This window comes from Schistocerca cancellata, chromosome 4 (assembly GCF_023864275.1).
Source record: "Schistocerca cancellata isolate TAMUIC-IGC-003103 chromosome 4, iqSchCanc2.1, whole genome shotgun sequence".
NCBI classification, from domain to species: domain Eukaryota; kingdom Metazoa; phylum Arthropoda; class Insecta; order Orthoptera; family Acrididae; genus Schistocerca; species Schistocerca cancellata.
Window position 1 is genome coordinate 726547709 of NC_064629.1, and position 25895 is coordinate 726573603.

General features: G+C 40.4%; 1 protein-coding gene across 1 annotated transcript in view; it reads right to left on the reverse strand.

Annotated features, from left to right (window-relative positions):
- The window catches only part of LOC126183446 (cullin-1-like), a 230191-nt gene that overhangs the window by 48565 nt on the left and 155731 nt on the right, over positions 1 to 25895 (reverse strand). The window contains exon 12 of the mRNA XM_049925437.1: positions 15429 to 15547. Within this exon, the coding sequence (XP_049781394.1) occupies positions 15429 to 15547 (119 nt within the window). The remainder of the gene's footprint in view (positions 1 to 15428; positions 15548 to 25895) is intronic.

Genomic DNA, 25895 nt, shown 5'->3' on the forward strand with positions numbered 1-25895 from the left:
GCAGTCAGTGCAATGTTTACAAATGCGGAGTTGGCAGATGCCCATTTGATGTATGGACTAGCACGGGTCAATAGCTGTGGCACGGTACATTTGTATCAAGACAGATTTCCAGAACGAAGGTGTCCCGACAGGAAGACGTTCGAAGCAATTGATCGGCGTCTTAGGGAGCACGGAACATTCCAGCCTATGACTCGGGACTGGGAAAGACCTAGAACAATGAGGACACCTGCAATGGATGAGGCAATTCTTCGTGCAGTTGACGATAACCCTAATGTCAGCGTCAGAGAAATTGCTGCTGTACAAGGTAACGTTGACCACATCACTGTATGGAGAGTGCTACGGGAGAACCAGTTGTTTCTGTACCATGTACAGCGTGTGCAGGCACCATCAGCAGCTGATTGGCCTCCACTGGTACACTTCTGCGAATGGTTCATCCAACAATGTGTCAATCCTAATTTCAGTGCAAATGTTCTCTTAACGGATGAGGCTTCATTCCAACGTGATCAAATTGTAAATTTTCACAATCAACATGTGTGGGCTGACGAGAATCCGCACGCAATTGTGCAATCACGTCATCAACACAGATTTGCTGTGAACGTTTGGGCAGGCATAGTTGGTGATGTCTTGATTGGGCCCCATGTTCTTCCACCTACACTCAATAGAGCACGTTATCATGATTTCATACGGGATACTCTACCTGTGCTGCTAGAACATGTGCCTTTACAAGTATGACACAACATGTGGTTCATGTGTGATGGAGCTCCTGCACATTTCAGTCGAAGTGTTCGTACGCTTCTCAACAACAGATTCGGTGACCGATGGATTGGTAGAGGCGGACCAATTCCATGGCCTCCACACTCTCCTGAGCTCAACTCTCTTGACTTTCATTTATGGGGGCATTTGAAAGCTCTTGTCTATGCAACCCCGGTACCAAATGTAGAGACTCTTTGTGCTCGTATTGTGGACGGCTGTGATACAATACACCATTCTCCAGGGCTGCATCAGCGCATCAGGGATTCCTTGCGATGGAGGGTGGATGCATGTATCCTCGCTAACAGAGGACATTTTGAACATTTCCTGTAACAAAGTGTTTGAAGTCATGCTGGTACATTCTGTTGTTGTGTGTTTCCATTCCATGATTAATGTGATTTGAAGAGAAGTAATAAAATGAGCTCTAACATGGAAAGTAAGCGTTTCTGGACACATGTCCACATAACATATTTTCTTTCTTTGTGTGTGAGGAATGTTTCCTGAAAGTTTGGCTGTACCTTTTTGTAACACCCTGTATATACTGTGCTCTCTCATCAGCAGGCACTGCAGCCTCTGGCATTTTCAGTCATGAATTACTTTAGCATACATGTCTTCACTGAGTTTAGTATACAATGAAGAGAAACACAATTTGTTCTCATTCCAGATTTTGAGAGAATTTTGGAAAAAACGTTGATGCTACAAACTTTGAACATTCATGTGATACAGCTACACATCCAAAAAACATGCAGTGAGATGAGTATATTTGTCTGAATGAAGGAACTTTTACAATGACTTGTGAAGAGAATATCCAAACAATTATGGTGGCATTAAATAATATTTTCATAAGTTAGTACACATTATTCTGTGACAGATACAGAGTTTGCTGAGTTTTTACCCATATGACAAATGCTGAAATGTTTCATCTAATCAAATTTCAAATTATGTAATACATATCCAATAATTGTACTTTTGTTAAAAATATTCATTAGCAGCAATGAAAAACAGTATTAAATGATGACTATCATAATGCTATTGCATACAACATTGTTTAACTGCTAAGGTTGGTAGTGAGTGGACAAAATACCTCCAGTCTTATTTCCTAACATGGGAAATGAACTACGACTTTAAACTAGGTTATATGCCACAATCAGCTCTTATGATGAAGACAGCATCTAATACCAACATTAAATATCTGTCAGTTGTCACTGATGTACTCAAATTCATGACATTTTTTACCCAGGAACAGGGGAAAATGCTACTTTCCATGCCATTTTGTCAAAGGCCAGTGAATTACACTTCACACTTATTTCTCAGAGGGAAAGATGCAGCACAAAGAGTCGCTGACAGATGTAGATGTACCCTAGGGAAGTGTGATGGGACTTTTGATGTTCATGTTGTATACTGATGAGCTAGCAGATAATATTAATAGTAGCCTGCAGATGATGCAGTTATCAATAATGAAATGTATATAAGAAAAAGCTACACAAGTATCCAGTCAGATCTTCAAAAGCTTTAAAAGAGGTGCAAATATTGCCAGCTTCCTTTAAATGTATAGAAATGTGAAATTTAGCACTTGACAAAATTCAACCATGTAATGTCCTACAAATCAGATTAAGATTCTTTATTTGCCACTGACCACATACAGCAGAATAGATCTTCTCAACAATACTTACAGTTGCAATCAAAGTACTAAAATAAATGTTCAAATTACATGTACAGTTTAAGTATCTTATATACATCTATAACCTTAAATATTAATATCAGCATTATCAATATCACAGAACTCTTTTATATTGTAATATGCATTTCTTGTCAGCCAGTCACACAATTTTATTTTGAATTTTTTAAATGGCAAGGAATGAGCAGTGAATGGAAGCTTGTTAAAAATTTTGAGTGTGTTATGTTTGTCAATTGTTTCCCTTATGACACATTCTTCAATGTTGGGTGCAGACTTACAGACATAGATTCACTTTTTTTTTTTTTTTTAATGCTACTGATATGAGGAAAATGTCCCCATATATGTGACAAAGAGCCCAGAATATGTCATACAATAAAGTTCTTGTTGTAGAAAGTTCTGCTAGAACATAAATACTTTTGGATTAAAGGACATCACTCACTGATAAGCAGAAGCATTGACTCATCAATAAGCACACACAAAAAGAAAGAAAACTTGCTAGCTTTTGGAGCAATCCTTATACTAGCTACTCTAGCTCATAAAATGATTGCTCTGAAAGCTAGTAAGTTTTTTTTCACTTTTTGTGCACCTATCAACAACTCAATGCTTCTGTTTTTCAATGGGTGGTCTCCAATAATCCAAAAGTATTTTCATATCGACACAATTATTTCTGACCATATCTCTCTGTTGCCGTATGAGGTAAGACACTTGTGAGATCTTTTTACAGACTTGGTTGATATGCTCTTACCAATTAAGTTCAATGTCAATATGTATTCCTCAGAGTTTGACACATTTATTTTTTATTTTCTTAGACACCAATTTAATACAGAGTCAAGGGTTTATTCCATAATGTTATCAACTATTGAGAAGTTGTGTTGTGAAGTAAGTAAAGTTGTATCACAAGCCTACCAGATTACACACTGTGATACACAATGGGACAGGTGATTGACAGCCAAAATGAAACAAAAAGAGTGGCCAAAGACGGAGCCCTTTAGACACCAGTAACAATTTCTACTAACAGGGAATGTCTATTTCTAATTGAGATAAACTGTCTTCTATTGTTTAGGTAGAAAGAAATTACTGCTAAGTAGATCTGTGCACACCATAATACTCCAATTTTGTTATTAATCTGTTAAAAGGAGTGCAGTTAAATGCTTTACTTAGACAACAAGTAACAACATATTCAGTATGTGGACTAGGTTACGATTGAGGTAGTGTTGACTGGGGTGGGTAGAGGGAAAGGGAGGCAGGAGGCAGAGAGAGGGATTTGGGGTGGGTGAGTAGCAGCTTGTAGGGAGATAGCTCCTTTGACAGCAAGGAATACGGGAGGGCGAGATGGAAGGCATACAGGCTAGGCATGTGATGTACAGTTGTCAAAGCTGATGTGGGTTATAAATTAGTAATGGGTGACAGGACAGAGGAAAGGGAAACTTTTGGATGGGAGTTGTGGAGACAGTGGGTTACTGGAGATTATGGGAGCGAATGATGTGTTGTAAATGTATCTCATATCTGCATTGTTCAAAGAAGCTGGTGGTGGAGGAAGGAGCCAGATGGTCCAGGTTGTGAAGCAGCCATTGAAATTGAGCATGTCATACTTAGCTGCACGTTGTGCCAGTGGATGGACAACTTCATTTTCAGCAACAGTCTGGTGATGACCATTCATCCTGGTGGATAGCTGGTTGGTAGTCACACCAATATAAGAAGCTGTGCAGTGTTTTCAGCAGAGTTGGTATATGATGTGGCTGCTTCACACCTGGCCTGGCCTCTGATGGGGTACAGCAAGCCTGGGAGAGGACTGGAATGGTGCTGGGTGGGTGGATTGGGTGGGTCTTACGCCTTGGTCTACGACAGTAGGCAGAGGGAGTGGCATAGGGATGGACTAGGCTGTTATGTAGGTTGGGTAGGTGACGTAATATGACTTTAGGAGGGGTGGGAAGGATATTGGGTAGGATGACCCTCATTTCAATGCATAATGATAGGTACAATAATCAAAGCCCTGGTGAAGGATATGTTCACTTGTTCCAGTCCACGGTGATATTTGCTGATGAGGTAAAAGCTCCTTTGTGGATGATTCTTGGGGGCAGTGGGGGAATTGGGAGTGTGTGAGGATACAGCATGGGATATCTGTTTGTGGAGTTGGTTTAGGGAGTATTGCCTGTCTCTGAAAGCCTTCATGAAACCTTCAGCATACTGACCGGGTGAGCCAGTTCTCATCACTGCAGATATATATATGTCCATGGGTGGCTGGGTTGTATGTGAGCAATTTCTTGCTGTGGGATGGATGGCAGCTGTCAAAATGCAGGTACTGTTGGTTGTTAGAGGGGCTAATGTGGACATAGGTACAGATGGAACTGTCAGCAAGGTGGAGGTCAATGTGCAGGAAGGTGGCACGTGGTGTACAGGAGGACCAGTTGAAGGGGATGGGAGAGAAGGTACTGAGGTTTTGAAAGAATGCAATAGGACATCTTTGCCCTGACTTCAGCTCATGAAGATATCATCACTGAACCTTAATCACACTAGGGGGTGGGAGTTTTGGGAGGCGAGGAAGGTTTTCTCCAGGTGGCCCATAAACATGCTCGCATAAAAGGGTGTGGGGTGCCCTTAACTGTGCTGCATATTTGTTTGTATACCTGCCCAGGAAAGGTAGTTGTGAGTCATGATATAATTGTTAACATGTATAAGGTAAAAGGTGATGGGTTTGGAGTTTGGAAGACATTGGGAGAGGTAGTTTTCGATAGCAGCAAGACCATAAACATGAGGGATGTTTGTGTGTATAAGGAGGTGACATCAACAATGATGAGTAGGGACCGAGGAGGTAAAAGGATGGGAATGGTGGAGAGTTGGTGAAGGAAGTGGTTAGTATCTCTGATGTGAGAGGATAGGTTTTGAGCTATTTATTAGAGGTGTTGTTCAACAAGTGCAGAAATTCTTTCAGTAGGAACCCAGTAGCCAGCTTCAATATGATGTTCAGGATTGTTGGGTTTGTGGATTTTGGGGAGCATTTAGTATGTGGGAGTGCAGGGTGTTGTTAGGTAGAGGAGGGAAATGTTCTCGAGGGAGAAGTTCTGGGGAAAGGCCTATGGATTTTGTTAGGGATTGGGGGTTATGTTGGACTTCTGGGATGGGATCAATATGGCAGAGCCTGTAGGTGGAATAGTCAGGCAGTTGGTGGAGGCCATCTTTCAGCTAGTCATTGTGACTGATTATGACAGTGGTGGTTCCTTTGCCTGCAGGGAGGATGATTATGTCGGGATCTGTTTTCACATTATGTATGGCTGTCCTTTCTCCTTTGTGTGGTCAGTGTTCATAGGAAGGGACCTGGGCAAGAATGGTGGGGTCAAGTTGAAGGTTATGAATTACTGCAAGGTGACCAGGGGGTGATTAGGTGGGACAGAGGGAGGGTAACAGTTGGATGGTGATATGAACTGAAAGAAGCAAAGTTCGGTGTTGGGGTTAGGCTGGCTTTGGTTAGCTCAGACTGGTTCAGGCCCATTGATGATATCTTCATGATCTGTACTCAGGACCAAGGCATCCTATCCGAATTCCTTCACAACAACAACACCTTTTCTCTCATCCCCTTCACTTGGTCCTCCTGTACCCCATGTGCCATCTTCCTGTATGTTGAGCTCCACCTGTCTGATGGCTTCATCCACACCTATGTCCCCATTAAACCCACTAACCACCAACAGTAACTACATTTTGACAGTTGCCATCCCTCCCACACCAAAAAATCCCTCCCACACAGCCTAGTCACCCATGGACAATGTATACGCAGTGACAAGAACTCCCTTGTCCAGTATGCTGAAGGTTTCATGAAGGCCTTCACTGACACACAATATGTCCTATACTTACTCCATAAACAGATATCCTACCCCATATCTTCATACACTCCATGTGCTCCCACCACCCCAAAGGTTTATCTACAAAGTAGCTTCCATCTCGTCACCTAATATCTCTGTGGACTGAGACAACCAAACTGTGTCCTCCATTAGGACTTCATTTCTCATCATGCCCTGAAATGAGGGACATCCTACTCAACATTCTCCACTTCCATCCATCCTAAGGGGTGTAACATCGCCCACTCAATCTACACAACAGCCTAGTCCATCCCTACGCCACTCCCACTCCCGATCCCTTGCCATGCGGATCATCTCCCTGGGGCAGATCAAGGTGCAAGACCTGCCCAATCCACCTAGACAGCACCTCCTACTCCAGTCCCGTCACAGGTTTGTCCTACCCCAATAAAGCCTGGGCACCTGCTAAAAGCAGCCATGTTATGTATCAACTCTCCTGCAAACACTGCACAGCTTTTTATGTCGGCATGACTATCAACTAGCTGTCCATAAGGATGAATGGTCACTGCCAAACTGTTGCCATCAAGAACAAAGATGACCACCTGGTGGCACAACACGCAGCTGAACACAGCACGCTCAATTTCAATGGCTGCTTCACTACCGAGACCATACAGATTTTTCCCTCCACCACCAGATTCTCTGAACTATGCAGATGGGAGCTATTCTTACAACACATCCACCACACTCATGACCTCAGTCTCCTGTAACCCACTGTCTCTGCAACCTCCACCCCTCTCTCTGTCGTGTCACCTACAACCAATTTGTGTCCCCATGCCAGCTTCAGCTTGTGCCACTCCCCACTGGTCCAGACCACCATGCATCACATGCCTAGCCCATATACCTGCCACCCCTCCTTCCTTCACTCCTAGCTGGCAAATGGGCTGCCTCCTTCTGAACTGCTAGTCACCCACCCCTGATCCCTCTACATGCCTCCCCCCTCCCTCTAACTCTCTTTTTACCCACCCCACCAATACCTAGTCCACCTGCTGAAAAGCAGCACTGGCACTGCTAGTCCAGCTGGCACCATGTAGGGGCATAAACAGAAACTGGTTGGTAGTTCTGGGCGAGCTGTTTTTCACCCTTTTTGAATATAGGGTAACTTCTAATATTTTGAGTGAATCTGTAGAAAGTCTATACTCTAAACATTTATTACAAAAGAAACTTAGTGGCTTAGTAACAAAGTGAACTGTCCTTTAACAACATAACCAGACATTAAGTAGCAGTCCATACTTTTGGAATTAGATAATTTGGTAACAGTTTTACACACCTTATCAGGTGTGGTTTTATTCCAATGAAACAAAGACCCTTCAGACACCTGCACTCCAAGCAGCACTGGTCCACCCACAATTCTGTCCACATTAAACCCATCAACAGTCCCTGAATTTCAACAGCTGCCATCCCTTCCACACAAAAAGTTCCTCCCATACAGGCTACCCACCAGTGGACAACGTGCCACGAGTCTGTGGCCTTAAATTTGTCTTTGAGTTCTCTGACTGGTGTAACAAATTAGTCATTCAATTCTCCTGGATCAAGTAGAGTTTGACATAACTGATTGAAAGAATTATCTTGTCTGTTAACTTCCCATGATGAACTATACTTATGTGCATCACCTTCTACATACCTTTCAACTGCTACTTTTACGGCTATTATGAACTTAGCTTTGAATACCTTTTACTTCTACAGTAAGCATTGGAAACAAAATCCCTCTGTTCAGCCCCTCAATTATCCTCACTTCTATTTATTTGATGTAGTATCAGCATGTTTTCCTAATTACTGCCAGTTCATTTGTATGCCAGCTAATTATTGTATTTTTACATTTACCTGGGGAGCTATCATTTAGTAATAGGACACTTGAATACCATAAGTCTCTATATTGTTTACAAGTATCATCAAAAACATACTCAACTCCAGTTATTTCTGTTTGACACTCATTTACAGAGTCCCAATTTGTGCTCTTTAACTTGTAAATAAATGAATCAATCAAAATAATAATAAATAAATAATCAATAAATAATCTCTCTGACATCCCATCTATGCCACAAAATTATTGTGACAAATTAGTTGCTTATGATAAAGTGTTAAAAGCAATCTGCAAATTGCCGAGGCTAGCCAAGTATCCCTCTCTATGTGTATTAACAATAATATTGTTTAGACATGCATCATTATGAGTAGGACTTTATTCATGCAATGTCAATATTAAAATCCTTGCAGATAACAACCTTTGTTTTAGACTTAAAAAGTTTTTCAGCTCTAATTCAAACTACTCAAAAATATATTTATGCCTCCATCTGGAAACCTATACAGGCTAATTATTATTATATTTTCTTCAGTCTGTCTTATACAACTAAACTCAGCATTTATTTCTGAAAATTTATGGTGTCACTAGTCTGTTCGAAGTTACTTTAGCATCAACAGTTCAGCAGGAACACATGGAGGCACAGAGTAGATTAGCCATGTCATACAAAGAACTCACATATAATCTTGCATTTAATTCAACTTGCTCAGACTTGTATACTACTAACTTTGTAACTATGCAATTTGCATCAATGTGTTCTGGAAGAGCTGCACTATGTTTTCATTTCATTTTTATTTGTGGCAATGAATTATGAAGATGGTATGCAGATAGTTTGTTAAAATGCATTTTCTGATAACGTCACTGAATTTTGGACATGAAAGAATTTTTTTTGTTATTGAAATTAGGTAAATACGTTAAATGAATGAAATCTTAAAAATATCTCAAATTTTCATATGCTTCAAACTAAAGTTGTGTAAGAGTTTTCTTACATGAGATAATTTCAGTTAAATATTATGAACAATGGTTGCTCACATGTCCAGTACTAAAAAGTTGCTCACATGGTTTTGTTATGAAAAACAGATTGCTATGTTTATTATTAAAGCACTCCATCTTCAGGCCACAAGTGGCCCATCGGGACCATCCGACCGCCGTTTCATCCTCAGTTGAGGATGCGGATAGGAGGGGCGTGTGGTCAGCACACCGCTCTCCCAGTCGTTATGATGGTTTTCTATGACCGGATGTTTATTATTAAGCTGTAATTAATTTTTCTGATATGCCTACTAATTTCAAACATAACGAAATATAAGAGTCATGCATGTTTACTGCGGTGAGAAAACTTATCTCAAATAGGCCAACCAATACTGGGAGCAAGAACAAAAGCAATATAAAAAATATTACTTCAGTATTGCAGCAGTTATATTGTAGCCAATAATATTTATTTTGTGTGAGATATACTGAGTTCCTGAGATGAACTTCATTTGGAGTTAGTTGTTGATAAAGCCTCCTCATTAAAATGTAAAAATTTATGAAATTGTAACTTTGTTATGTAGCTACTTTTCATTGCAAATTGTGCACTTCAAACATGCAGCTGAATCCACCTATACTTCATTTCTATTGTAATGATGGAAAAACTCTACTAACATCACTCTCATCATTATGTCAGATGCTTGAAGTATCACTGTAACTGTTATTGTTATTATTTAATGAATTATCATTTCCTCCACTGATGCTGTACGTATGTTTATCGGACTTCTTCCAGTCTTCAGACATTATGTTCCTAACAGATTCTTTTATGCGTGCTTGGGCTGCAGAAAGGGTATATTATTATTATTATTATTATTATTATTATTATTTCTGGTCATGTAACCGTTTAATATGGGCCCATATTAACTATGTTGGGTTGAAATGCTAGTGCTAAGGTGGTAGCTTAATGGTTGTATATCCACATATATTTTGTACATGCTGAACTGTGTTGTATGGAGAGATATTAGTCCCAGAAGCTCCACTTTTCTAAGGTTATCATTTACATTGATGTTATGATGCTGAAGACAATAAATCATTTCACCCTTTTGCTTCACTCTGTCAACAACTGAATCATACGGAGCATTATCTAGAAGAATTGTTGATGGTTTTCTCACATTCTGAATTAGGAAGTCTATGAATCACTTTGTAAACTTAACATGGTGTATTTCTTCATGATAATCTACTATCTCCTTTGATTTAAAATGCAGGAGACCTTTTGAGAGAAAACCTTGCGAGGTGCCCACCAGGCAGTCAGTCCCATTGCCAGAAATCATTGCCATTGTTCCTTTATTTTTGTCAACAGACAGCCCAGCTTAACAATGTGACCAAAACTGGCCCAAGTCTCATAAACCCACACTACTACATCTACATTAATGCCATAAATCTACCTTAAAAAATTGGCATCGCCATGAAGGTACATTCTCCCTCACTGTCAACAACTTATAGCCACAGAAATACCCATAGCAAAATCCTAGATAATGCAATGGTGTGTCCAACTGCCTTGAAAAGGATCTGATTCCTTAAGGGTGACCAATACCATGCTGAGTTTGGGATTTACGCTTTTGAGATAATAACTGCTAACATGATGACAAATCATATCCTCAGCAAATCAATATGTACGGGTAATTTGCTTATTCACACAACATTTATTTTCCCTGAGAGTTTCAAGATTTGACGTTCATCCAACTTCCTTTTATTTCTTGAGGATTTCCTTGCCAATCTTGCTTATGTTCAGAACTACAACAGTTGTATCAATTACATTGTTAATGGAGAGCAGTGGGCCACCATCAAGTTTTTCACTCTCAAAGTAAGCATGTAATGTGCAAACTATGTATGTTGACTGGTCTCATACGGTAATCCTCCTGGCCAAGAGAATGACATAAAACATTTCCAGTCATGACTTTCGACGAACTTCTTTCTGACATTGTTCAGTACTGCACAACAAATAACAGTAACAACAAATACAATAACAACACTGCAACCAGCAAGCTGCCTCAAACTGTCCCATAGTGCAAGTGGGAAGTGTTGTGGTGGTAGGGTGAAGGTTTGGCATAGGATCTACCCCCCACTCACCCCCTCACTGCTCCTTTACCCCTTTATGCCTTTCTGTTTCTGCTGTAGGTGTCACTGTAATTTTAAGCAGACTATAATTTTGAAAATTTCAGGAAGTGCTTGATGTAAATTCTAGCACCACAATTTTTCCTGTGCTTCCTACACATTATGTCAGCTACAATGTATCCTTGAGCAATTAAATTGTCAACTTGATTTTCTGTTAGCCATAGTTCTGAAACACATATCACATCTACATCCTTAATGCTACAAAAGTGTTCCAATTCTAATGGTTTATTTCTTATACAACAGATATTGACAAACAGTAACACACATATTTGATCACTGTTTTCCTCCCCAATTGAGCACTCATCTGACACGGTATATTCAAATCATACCTATTGTAATTGTCTAAGCTGGAACTGCTGAAATTTTGACTTGCATTAAAAAAGCATTTTCATCATCACTCTTGGTTGTGATAGAAATCAGTACTGTTCCACCACATTGGAAGCTAAATTCATGTCTCTCAAAGGTTTAAGGTGTTTAATACGTCACCACATGTTTGATGTCATGTGAACTACATCTGAGATCTTATGATCAATGACTTTCCCTTTCTGTTGATGTGGAACCCATGTGCTGCATGAAATCATTTCCCTAGTGTGCTTATATCAATGTATGTTGCACTTTTAAATTGCCTGCATACATTCTGCACAGCTTTATTTATCTCTTTTACTTCCTTATTCACACAGGACCAATTATGTAGACCTTGATATTGAGTACAGAAAAAATGACCGCATTTTCATTTCTGAATTTGTGTTGTCTGTTTTTAAGTGAAAGCACAAAATCTTTTGCATCATTTTTTGCTGCATCCCTGCAAGAAAGACAGAAAAATCACTACTGTTTAGCACTTAATTTTTTTTGTGACTGACTGCAGTTGCTGCCTTGAAATTTGCACCTGGTTTTATGCTGTTGATCTCATATCTACACATACTTTGCAGTTCGGAGGCAATCAGTGTAAATGTCTATCTTACATGTATCTGTTGTGGGAGAATCACTGTTATTTGGTCTATAACCAATACAGGTACCTGTGGTGTCTTGAATCACATTTTCTATGTTGTTATTTTTGTCAATGAGAGATCTTGTCACATGGTTACACACTGTTCATTTTTTGCACAGTCCATATTAGAAAATATTTGAAAACAACTGCCATTTACTAAATTTCCATACACTACATGGCAATTTTCACTTTATGTATGTTATTTTTATATGACACTTCTGTCTATTTTTCTTAACTGTTTGAACTAACTTGTGGAAGATTTGCCTCATATTGCTTCACTAGTGATTCAGTTGTTTCTTTCTGAAGTTTTGAGATACCCATTTTTAATTCATAAATAATGAGTTGCAAACCTGAAATACATTCTTTCAGCTTCATAATTTCATCTTCACACTTTGTACAACTTACTTTTTCACTTCGCAGGACACTATTTTTCACAGTAATACTTTATGAACTATCACACTGGCCACCTTCTTGTATATTTGTTTACAATATTAGTGTGTCACAACTGGAATCAGTCAACACATACAAACAGCTGGGTGTAACAATTTGTATGAATATGAAACGGAATAGTGACATAAGCTTGGACATAGGTAAAGGAGGTGGCAGACTTAGTTAATTGGCAGGATATTAGGAAAATTAAGTCAGTTTCCAAAGTAAATTGTATACGGAACACTTGTGTCGGTCATTAAAGAATATTAGTCAAGTGTGAGGGATCCACACCACATAGAATTACCAGGAGATATTAAATATACTCAAAGAAGTGAAGCATAAATAGTCACAGGTTTGTTTGACTCATGGGAGAGTGTCAGATATACTGAAAAATCTGAATTGACAGACATTTATGACAGATGCCAGTTATCTCATGAGAGCTAACTTACAAAATTTCAAGAACTGTTACTAAGTGAAGAATCTAGAAATATACTTAAGCCACCTGCCTCTCTCTCCTATATGACCCGTGAAGAAAGAGTAGACTAATTATGCTGTGTACAGAGGCATTTAAACAGTCATTCTTCCCTCACTCCTTACATAATTGATAATTGGTCAACAGGAAAAACAAATAAAATAATAAATTTTGCAAAAAAAAAGAAGAATCATAAAGCAATATTCAAAGCCATACAAAAGGCAATAATTAAAAAATAAATAAATTCAGGATGAAGGACAAAGGATGAAACCTGCTAACAGCTGGGAAAAGTGCATAAATTATGCAGAGAAAATATGAAAGGAGGTGGTAAACAGCAATGACTTAAATTTCAAAAGAGCTTTGACACCAAACTGGAAACCAGTATTTCAGCGTACACAAGAACTATGAACTGCTGAAAGGATGAAAGGCTGATCTGAAATCATAGAAGATGGTTAACATGGTTAACTATGTATAAAAAGTGAATGTATCAGAAATGTTAAAAAATAAATCATTTACGAGCAAAGGAGACCACTCACCAAAAGGCAGAAGTGTTGGGTTTTTGACAGGCACATGCAGGAAAGAAAGAAAATTTGCTAGTTTTCAGAATGAATGCTTCCTCATATTGGCAATTTAGTAAATGTGAAGCAATGACTGACACTAAGCACTCTCGAAGTTACTTACATGTGGAAGATATAAAAGCTGGCACACCAAAAACAGGAGGAAGTATTATCCTCAAAGATGAAATATCTTGTATGGAAATAAAGTTTGGAAAATTTTTTACAGGGGAAAAGAAACCTCACGAGAAAGGAACTGTTCTGATAAGTAAGCACTTAACCTGAGGCAAAGAAGATGTCCCTCAAATTTTTTGTAGAGAAGGTGTAATTGCATCAAATCCCATCGCAAATAACTGACAGTACAGATAGAAACAATTTAGAAACAGCTTAATAGTCCATTTGGTGGCAGCTCTTTTCAGAAAGCTTGACTCAAGGATGCTCGTATTTTAGATACAGAAAGGAAAGACCTTAAAGAAACAAAACAGTAGAAAATGAAATCTATAAGTCACTCCATACAATCCTTTTGAAATGAAATTGCTGCTGAATAAAATTTTAATGATTACCTGACAAATACACCAAAATAAATCATTTACAAGTAAAGAAGACCGTTCACCAAAAGGCAGAAATGTTGGGTTTTTAACAGGCACATGCAGGAAAGAAAGAAAATTTGCTAGTTTTCAGAATGAATGCTATAGAAGGTCAGGGAGGTAGCAAAAGAGGATGGAAACTGATCGGCTTCCACAAATTGATGATTTCTGTAGAGAGGGCATTATTTTATTACTAACTGTCAAAAAATTTCTCATGAATAGTCACAGTAAGGCATGCCTCTATACAGTTTAGCGTGGTTATTACACGGCCAGTAAGGTCTAAGTTTTTAAGTGGAGTTTTTAGGCTTTTAGGCACTGTCAAACATAAGTGTTTTGTATTTGGAATGAGCACCACAAATTGCAGAACATAATACAACCAAAGCAAAGAGCAATACACTTGTTTACATCAGATATCATAAAACTTTCTTAAACACACTATTTATTATACATTATTTTATAGGTTTACAACAAAAGATACATATCTGTTCAAGTGACGTTTTATATGATCAAAAAGTCAGTATAAATTTGAAAAATGAATAAATCATGGAATAATGTAGATAGAGAGGTACAAATTGACACAAATGCTTGGAATGACATGGGGTTTTATTAGAACCAAAAAAATACAAAAGTTCAAAAAATGTCCGACAGGTGGTGCTTCATCTAATCAGAATAGCAATAATTAGCATAACAAAGTAAGACAAAGCAAAGATGATGTTCTTCACAGGAAATGCTCAATATGTCCACCATCATTCCACAACAATATCTGTAGTCAACGAATAATGTTGTGAACAGCACTGTTAAGCATGTCCGGAGTTATGGTGAGGCATTGGCGTCGGATGTTGTCTTTCAGCATCCCTAGAGATGTCAGTCAATCATGAAACACTTGCGACTTCAGGTAACCCCAAAGCCAATAATCGCACGGACTGAGGTCTGGGGACCTGGGAGGCCAAGCATGACGAAAGTGGCGTCTGAGCACATGATCATCACCAAACGACGTGGGCAAGAGATCTTTCACGCGTCTAGCAATACTTTTTTTTTGTTCTAATAAAACCCCATGTTGTTCCAAGCATGTGTGCCAATTTTTACCTCTCTATCTACATTATTCCGTGGTTTATTAAGTTTTTAAATTTATACTGACTTTTTGATCACCCGGTATATAGCAATAGATGAATAAGTAACATACCTCCTTTTGAAGCAGTGTGTAACCAGTTCTCCGTTCGATACGTTGAACAACCAACAGAGTTTCCTACCACTGCGCTGGCTGTTATAGAACACTGTGAAAAGATGTACACTACGTACGAGCTGCAAAAATAGATAAAAATATCCTTCAGGTGGTTGCACTCAACAATGGCAAAATTTGTTATTACAGTCTTGTTATTTAAAATGTTACAGATACCACAGAGTTTTTAAACAGGACCAGTGATAACATAATACATTTGAAACTTAATATATTATTTCTGTATGTTGCGAATCAAAGGGGAGGTATAATGAAACAAAACAGTGCCAGTGAGGAGAGAAAACGCTCATTCAGAACTCCAAGCATGAGGCACAGGTAACAGTGCCATGTTTTCAACAAAAAGTTGTAGATAGATATATTAGTAGCCGAAGACATCCGGGATAAGAAGTCACCCTCATTATGCCAACAGCTTTGTCAAAGAGGGCAGAGGAGCACACAGAGGTTCGGGCACTCTCTTGTCCTAGGGGTGGGAAAATGCCCCTAAAGGCAGAATAATCAGCAATGATCAATGGCATGAGAATGCAGAAGGCAATGGAAACCACTGCATTAAAGACACATAATGTCTATCCACAGAACATGTGACCTATAATCGAAAAATCATCACAATGATCTCTCCATTGGCAAAAGATTCCAGAATAGTCCCCCATTCGGATCTCCGGGAGGGGATTGTCAAGGAGGAGGTGACCATGAGAAAAAGACTGGGTAATCAACAAAAGGATAACTTTGTACGAGCCGGGGAGTGGAATGTCAGAAGCTTGAATGTGGTAGGGAACTAGAAAATCTGAAGAGGGAAATGCAAAGGCTCAATCTAGATAAAGGAGGGGTCAGTGAAGTGAAATGGAAAGAAGAAAAGGATTTTTGGTCAGATGAGTATAGAGTAATATCAACAGCAGCAGAAAATGGTATAACGGGAGTAGGATTTGTTAAGAATAGGAAGGTAGAGCTGGGAGTGTGTTACTGTGACCACTTCAGTGATAGGATTGTCCTTATCAGAATTGGCAGCAAACCAACACCAACAATGATAGTTCAGGTATAAATGCCAACATCACAAGCTGAAGATGAAGAGATAGAGATAGTACTCGTATATGAGGATATTGAAAGTGTAATACAATATGTAAAGGGAGATGAAAATCTAACAGCCATGGGGGACTGGAATGCAGTTGTAGGGGAAAGAGTAGAAGAAAAGGTTACAGGAGAATATGGGCTTGGAACAAGGAATGGGAAAGGAGAAAGAATAACTGAGTTCTGTAATAAATTTCAGCTAGTAATAGTGAATACTCTTTACAAGAATCACAAGAGGAGGAGGTATACTTGTAAAAGGCCAGGTGATACGGGAAGATTTCAGTTAGATTACATCATGGTCAGACAGATATTCTGAAATCAAATAGTGGATTTAAGGCATAGCCAGGAGCAGATGTAGACTCAGATCACAACATAGTAGTGATGAAGAGTAGGTTGAAGTTTAAGAGATTAGTCAGGAAGAATCAAAATTCAAAGAAGTGGGATATGGAAGTATTAAGGAATGAGAAGATAAGCTTGAAGTTCTCTGAGACTATAGATACAGCAATAAGGAATAGCTCAGTAAGGAGTACAGTTGAAGAGGAATGTACATCTCTAAAAACGGCCAAGTTCGAAAGGAAAACATAAGTACAAAGACAGTAACTGCAAAGAAATCATAGGTAACAGAAAAAATTCTACAGTTGATTGATGAAAGGAGGAAGTACAAAAATGTTCCGGGAAACTCAGGAATACAGAAATACAAATCACTGAGGAATGAAATAAACAGGAAGTGCAGGGTAGCTTAGACAAAATGGCTGTATGAAAAATGTGAAGAAATCGAAAAAGAAATGATTGTCGGAAGGACAGACTCAGCATACAGGAAAGTCAAAATAATCTTTGGTGACATTAAAAGCAAGGGTGGTAACATTAAGAGTGCAATGGGAATTCCACTGTTAAATGCAGAGGAGATAGCAGATAGGTGGAAAGAATACATCAAAAGCCTCTATGAGGGGTAAGATTTGTCTGATGTGATAGAAGAAGAAACAGGAGTCGATTTAGAAGAGATAGGGGATCCAATATTAGAATCAGAATTTAAAAGGGCTTTGGAGGACTTAATATCAAATGAGGCAGAAAGGATAGATAACATTCCATCAGAATTTCTAAAATCTTTGGGGGAAGTGGCAACAAAATGACTATTCATGTTGGTGTGTAGAATGTATGAGTCTGGTGACATACCATCTGACTTTCGGAAAAATATCATCCACATAATTCCAAAGACTCCAAGAGCTGACAAGTGTGAGAATTATCACACAATCAGCTTAACAGCTCATGCATCCAAGTTTCTGACAAGAATAATACACTGAAGAATGGAAAATAAAATTTCGGATGTACTAGATGACGATCAGTTTGGCTTTAGGAAAGGTAAAGGCATGAGAGAGGCCATTCTGACATTGCAGTTGATAATGGAAGCAAGAATAAAGAGAAAGGAAGACACGTTCATACGATTTGTTGACCTGGAAAATGTGTTTGACAACGTAAAATGGTGCAAGATATTCGAAATTGTGAGAAAAATAGGGGTAAGCTATAGTGCGAGACAGGTAATATACAATATGTACAAGAGCCAAGAGGGAATAATAAGAGTGGATGACCAAGAACAAAGTGCTCGGATTAAAAAAGGTGTAAGACAGAGATGTAGTATTTCGCCCCTACGGTTCAATCTGCACACTGAAGAGGCAATGGTGGAAATGAAAGGTTCAGGACTAGAATTAAAATTCAAGGTGAAAGGATATCAATGATATGATTCGCTGATGACAGTGTTATCCTGAGTGAAAGTGAAGAAGAATTATATGATCTGCTGAACGAAATGATCAGTCTAATGAGTACAGAGTATGGATTGAGAGTAAACTGAAGAAAGACAAAGGCAATGAGAAGTAGTAGAAATGAGAACAGTGAGAAACTTAACATCAGGATTGATGGTCATGAAGTAGAGGAAATTAAGGAATTCTGCTACCTAGGCATTAAAATAACCAGTGATGGGCAGAGGAAAGAGGATGTCAAAAGCGGGCTAGCAATGGCAAAAGGGCATTCCTGGCCTAGAGAAGTCTATTAATATCAAACACAGGCCTTAATTTGAGGAAGACATTTCTGAGAATGTACGTCTGGAGTTCAGCATTGTACGGTAGTGAACTGTGTACTATGGGAAAACTGGAACAGAATAGAATCGAAGCATTTGGTATGTTGAAAATCAGGTGGACTGACAAGGTAAGGATTGAGGTGGTCTGCTCAGAAGCGAAGAGGAAAGGAATATGTGGAAAACATTGATAAAGAAAAGGGACAGGATGATATCACATCTGTTAAGACCTCAGAGAATGACTTCCATCGTACTAGAGGTGGCTGTAGAGGGAAAACACTGTAAAGGAAGACAGAGAAAGAGGTTGGCACAGGAGAGGAATTCTTGGCAGGCCACATCAAACCAGTCAGAAGACTGATGGGAAAAAAAAGAAAAGGAAAGGAAAAAGAAAACTTGATTTTCCATGCTATTTTTTTTGTCAAATTAGTGCCATTTTTCAACAATTTCATTGTTAATTTTTAATGGCTTATTTTCAAGTATGTTATTCATTTGGGTCTTATTTTATCATTTTTCAATGTTATGGTCAAAATAATTCCATGTGACTCAACAGCTTGGTCAAGTCTCTTAATTGGACGCTGCTTCAGTGACTTTGGCATCCCTAACCTCCCACACCAATCCTACCAGGGAAAGGGGACTTACAGTTTAATCCAAACCATGTGTCATTCCTGGTGAACCTACACTTTATTGAGAGGTACATGCTAGGTTAAACACAGACTGAAATATTCTGCGGTCCAACCCGGATTCAGTCCTGTGACCTTTTGCTTTCCAGGGATGCACTTTATCATTTGACCCCCCCCCCCCCCCCCAGGTGCCAAATGTTCATATACCAAGTAGTGTAGGGTACAACAATCAGCTGCAGCCTTTACTACTTGAAATAAACATAGCTTCTGGGCACATCTCCTTCCCCATGGAACCAAACCTTATGTGTGTTGTGACTCGCAGATCATTCAAAGTGCTGCCACGCAATTACGCGTGTCGTCTACATGCGGCGCTGTCTGCCAGCCATGCAGCAGCTGCGCCACCTAAGCGGCTAGCCAGCCAGTGGACTCAGTGCTCATTCGAATGTTACTGTGTTCACATGTCTTGCTTTGTCAACTTACTCAGTGACTTAAATGTGTTGTGTCGGTTCGAAATATATGTGTTCAACTTGACATTATAACAATTGGCGACGAGGTAGTGGATTTTTCCTTTTCATCGTTGACCCACAGGTTTCCATGGCTACTGTTGAGGAACTGTTGCAAGGTCTCATTGAACAGCAAATGCTTCTAACATCGGCGATTCGCGATTTCGCCGCGGCAGCAAATGCGGGGCGTTTCTCGTTGTTATCTATACCTCCTTTTCCTCCTTACTACGAGACAGCGGAAGACTGGTCTCATTACGAGAAACGTCTTCGACAGCACTTCTTGGCATTTCATGTCACGGACGAACAAACATGTAAGTCCCTGTTCCTTTCATGGATTTCACCTCAAATGTATCGGTTGTTGTCGCAATTGGCTCCTTCGAAACATCTTGCGTCTTTGTCCTTTGCTGAAATGTGCTCATTTCTATCTGTCTATTTTCACAAGCAAGCGCATGTGGTAGCCTCTCGTGTTGCCTTTTATCGTTGTCAAAAGCAACCGCATCAATCCTATCATGCTTGGGCTGCTGAACTTCACGGCCTCAGTCGAAAGTGTCAATTTGTTACTGACATTCACAAAGAATCCTATGCCGATTCCATAGTACGGGATGCTATTATCCGGTCGGCGCCCGACAAAGAAGTTCGGCAACGTGCCCTTCAGTTGGCAAATCCGACTCTAGATGAAGTCCATCACTCATGTCTCCTGTTATATCAACTGGACTTGCCGCAAAGGGCAGATTGGTGCATGGGGCCCCAGCCGATTCGACCCATACGTCTCCTGTCATCTCGACCCGGTATCATCGGGGACACTTCCGTCCATACGGGAAGCCGCCTCCTCGAGACTTTACGGCCAGTCAAACAACACCTATGGACGTTAGCAATCTACAGGCCACCTCCATCAAGACCAGTGCAAAAATTTCAAAGGGGGGAAAAGTGTTGTGACTCGCCGATCATTCAAAGTGCCGCCGCGCAATTACGCTCGTCGTCTACATGCGGCACTGTCTGCCAGCCATGCAGCAGCCGTGCCACCTAAGCGGCCAGCCAGCCAGCCAGCGGCTGCTAGACTTGGACTCAGTGCTCATTCGAATGTTACCGGGTTCACATGTCTTGCTTTGTCAACTTGCTCAGTGACTTAAATGTGTTGTGTTGTTTCGAAATATGTGTGTTCAACTTGACGCTATAACAATGTGCATATACTTACAAATTACTTTGCATTTATTGTCACAACACATCACATTTATTTCAGTTATTGGAAAAAAACCATTTGTGTTGAACCTATTAAACCTAATCAACAAAATAACATGTAACTCTGCAATCAAGCACTGTTGAAAACATTTAAAAGGAAAGCAGTCTCATAACTTCCAAGTCCTCTTGAGACACATTAGCCAATATTTATTTCATTACAGTGTGAAAACACCAGCTTGGGGTCTATATTTGAAGACAGAAGACAAACTACCTTCAGTACAACAGCAGCCAATTGACATTGTTTATATTTTCTGGTTGCATGGAAAGGTACTTTCCAGTAGACTCTGAAGAGATGTGAAAAACACTATACTGCTGAAAACTGCCATTCCAGATATACATAACGGGCCATGTCAACATTAAAAGAGTTCATTATCACCCTAGAGTTAAGACAAGAACCTAGGACTGTGAACACAGACTTGCAAGGATCTGTGGCCGTAAAAGTTGGCAGCCTAGTTTGACGTTGGAACGTAGTGTGTTTCAATGTTTCCTTCACTTCTACCTGAAGTATTTCTTTCTTCATGTTTTTTAGAAGTTTGCTGGTTTTATCACAAAAATTTCCATTTCCCACAATAATGAATCCATCTCCAAGCCATTGTAACTTGGAAGGAAGGACGATTAGCATTTAATGTCCCATTGACATCAAGATCATTAGAAGTGGATTTGTAGCTGGGAATAGAGATAAAAATTTTATCCAGTGACATCACATTTCCTGGCACTGTTGCACAAGAAACTGTACCAGAAATGACATGTTTTTGAGAGATCTTAATCTGGTGCATCAATTAAATTGAATATTTTCATAGGGCACATCTATGAATATGAATACTGCCAAACACAATACTATTTCACAAACACATAAATCAAGATGGAGCCTGCTAGGTTTAATTTTATCAGCCAATAACAGCACAGGGCAGGCAATGTCACACAAATGCATTTCTGGTGATACAAAACAACAATGAGAATGCTTATTTCAATATATACTCAATATTAGTTTTACTGAAGTGAAGTTTGTGGTGACAGCCTGATCTATAGTGTAGCCTGAGGTTTCACTGGCTGATAGAAACGAAGCGAATCAGGCAGGTGCCATGCTAATTTACATGTTTGAAAAGTTTAAGTTCCATATTTTGTTCTTTTCACATTTATTTGCACACTACAAAAATTAACAGTTTAATTGATGCACCACCTCAGATCTCCCTAAAACACTTTATTTTTTGGTACAGTTTGTTGTACAGAATAGTCAGGAAATGTGATACCAGTGGGTAGAACTGTTACCAGAATGGGGTTTGTGAGGATTAGGGTTTCTCCATCTCATGTCACAGCTAGGGCATTAGCTCTTTGCACAGGAAATGAATTAAAATTTTAAGGTTATGTACATGGAGGAGAGTGTTGTACCTGCAGGACAGTATACACAGGAGCACATGATGATGTTTCCTGGTGGGTGGGTGGCTAGTGTCTAGTGACTGATCCTTGAATCAGATCAAGGGATGTGTACCATAAACTGCCACAAGCAGTTTCCAGCATTTTCTACTGTTTTTGTTATTGTGATACATGAGGCTGTGTTTTGTTGAGGGCTTGTAAATATTGTGAGCTCTAGATATTTAAGTGGTTTATAATATATTAAAGTTATCTGGAGGGTAGAGAGTTTTATGGCAAGTAAAAAAAAAGGGTTCATGTGGTGTCACCGCCAGACACCACACTTGCTAGGTGGTAGCCTTTAAATCGGCCGCGGTCCGTTAGTATACGTCGGACCCGCGTGTCACCACTGTCAGTGATTGCAGACCGAGCGCCACCACACGGCAGGTCTAGAGACAGATCCTAGCACTCACCCCAGTTGTACAGCCGACTTTGCTAGCGATGCTACACTGACAAATACACTCTCATTTGCCGAGACGATAGTTAGCATAGCCTTCAGCTACGTCAATTGCTACGACCTAGCAAGGCGCCATTACCAGTGTATATTGAGATTATATAAAGTATCAACAAGAGCGATGTTCACCAATTATGGAATAAAGTTAAGTATTACTTCAACTACGTACTTTATTTGCTATATTAATTACATTGTAATGTTCCAGACCTCATGCCAGTCTGCGTGAGCTTAACGCGTGCCTTTTGGCTACCCGTCACTGTGGATTGGCTGTCTTACCAGTCCACAACAGTTTGGCGACGAGTGTAAAAGTGTTCTTCTTTCTACTTGCTTAAATTACTTGTGTCATGGCTTTGCCACAATCTCCAGATGTACTGTCCGAATTTTATCACTTGCAGAATCAGCAGACGCAGGCCTTATTGGATGCCCTTGGACAGCTCGTCCAGGGTCAACGTGCAATGCAACACGATGCGGCAGCCGTTGCTTCACCGCTACAGCAGCCACAACATGCAGTTGAACCACCTTTTCGTCTGTTTGATGCGGCACTGGAAAGCTGGACGGAGTGGTCACGCCAATTTGGATTTCATCTCGCCGCCTACAGAATTCAAGGTAACAAGCGGCAGCCTCACTTACTGGCGTGCGTAGGCGTACAGACGTACAGAGTGATAGTGAAATTATTTCCCCGACGCGACGTAGCAACTCTGTCCCTATGAAGAAATTTTGTCGGCATTAGATGCCTATTTCAAAGAATCAGTCAATGTAGTTGCCAAAAGGTATACATTCTTTCGTACAAAATGTACGGCCGGTCAAACTAATCGGGAGTGGGTTGCAACTTTGCAAGGCCTTACAAGGGATTGTGCTTTTGAGTGTGAATGTGGACTCCCTTATTCAGATATTATGGTGTGTGATGCAATTGCTCAGAACATTGCTGATGTTCGTATAAGGGAACAGATTTTGAAACTAGTCAATCCCTCCCTTCAACAAGTGATGGACATATTGGATACACAGGACACACTTGACTTTGCTCAGGAATCATTTGAAACTTCGCCAGCCATGTGTCACATTAACCGGCCCGCTGGGCGAGCTGCACAGAACTGTAAACAGCCCTCGCGCCCATTCGCGCAGCCACGTGTGCCACGTAAGCAAGCAAATGCAGTGCTAAAATCATGCCCGCGGTGTGCAACTAGACATTCGCATGAGAATTGCCCGTCACGCCAAGCTATTTGCTTTTTCTGTAATAAAAAAGGCCATGTTCAAAGTGTTTGCCAGAAAAAGCTCTGATCGGACACTCACAACCATTCCAGGCCCTTTGCTTCGCGCCGGAATCGAACCACGAATACTCAGGCTCGTGAACCTTCGCCCATGGAAATTCAAGTAGTTAATGCCACTCCACCCAGTGCTTCTCTCTCTAACAGTGACTGTGTTCGTCCCACAAAAAGTGTGCGTCGACATCGACGGAAGTCCCGTCAAGTCGCAAGTGCTTCTGTCCCAGAAACAGTTCCCGTTGCATGAGACAGTCGCTCTTGTCGTCAGCAGGACAATAAACTTTTTGTAGATTTGGACTTTGATGGAAACGTGATACCATTGCAGCTCGATACCGGAGCTGCAGTTTCTCTGATCAATCACGACACGTACAAACAGCTGGGCAAACCTTCGTTGCGTGCCGCAAATGTTAAGCTAACTAGTTATTCAGGACAGCATATCCCTGTGTTAGGACAGTGCAGCATTCTTGCAACATACAAGGGACAAACAAAACTTGTGTCATTTTATGTCCTTCATTCTTCTTCTACAGTGAACTTGTTTGGTTTAGATTTATTTCAGTTGTTTAACTTGTCTATAGTCAATCAGGTCCTATCAGTGAACCAGACTGTGCCTTCCGCCAGTGTTTCTCGTCTCTGTGAAGACTTTGCAGACATTTTTGCACCGGGCCTTGGTTGCACTAAGAACTATAAAGCACACTTGGAACTGAAAGTCAACACGCAACCGAAATTCTTCAGAGCGCGCAATGTTCCCCACGCATTGCGTGCTGAGGTCGCAAACACGTTAGACGATTTGGAAACACAAGGTGTAATTGAACGTATGCAGGCATCTCTCTGGGCATCACCCTTAGTAATTTTGCAAAAACCTTCCGGAAAATTGAGACTTTGCGTGGACTTCAAGGCCACAGTGAATCCACAACTAGTGATTGCAACTTTTCCTTTACCCCGCCCGGAAGATCTTTTTCACAGACTGTGCCCGGGTAAATATTTTTCGCAGTTGGACCTAGCAGATGCGTACTTGCAAATACTGGTGGACGAAGAATCCCAGCACGTCTTGGTGGTTAACACGCATCTTGGTTTGTACCGATTCAAAAGACTGCCATTCGGGTGTGCATCCGCCCCTGCATTGTTTCAGCAATATTTACAAACTGTTTGTGCGTCGGTCCCTACTGCAGCAAACTATCTGGACGATATTGTGATCTCCGGCAAGATGGAAGAAGAACATTTAGCCAATCTCAGAACATTATTTCAGGTCTTGCGACAAAATGGTCTTCGCTTGCGGAAGGACAAATGTGCGTTTTTTGCTCGTGATTTGCCATATCTGGGACATGTACTCAATGCCCAAGGCATAAATCCCAGTCCAGAGCACCTCCGTGCCATACAAGACTTGCCTTCGCCGCAGAATTTGAAGCAGCTACAGAGTGTGCTGGGAAAAATTAATTATTATACCAAATATGTGCCGCACGCCTCTTCCATTTCAGCTCCGCTTCATCGCTTACGCCGTAAAGGTGTCCCGTTCGTCTGGACGACGGAATGCGAACGAGCCTTTCGCCAGTTGAAATCGGCATTGCTTTCTAATGCTTGCCTTACGTCATTCGATCCCCAGAAACCCCTTTTGTTGATGGTGGATGCATCGGATTTCGGGATCGGTGCTGTGCTTGCGCACAAAGATGGTTCGCACGATCGCCCTATTGCCTTTGCGTCCAAATTGCTCTCGTCTGCGCAAAGAAATTATTCACAGATCGAGAAAGAAGCTTTGGCTCTCGTATTTGGTGTTACAAAGTTTCATGACTTCTTGTAT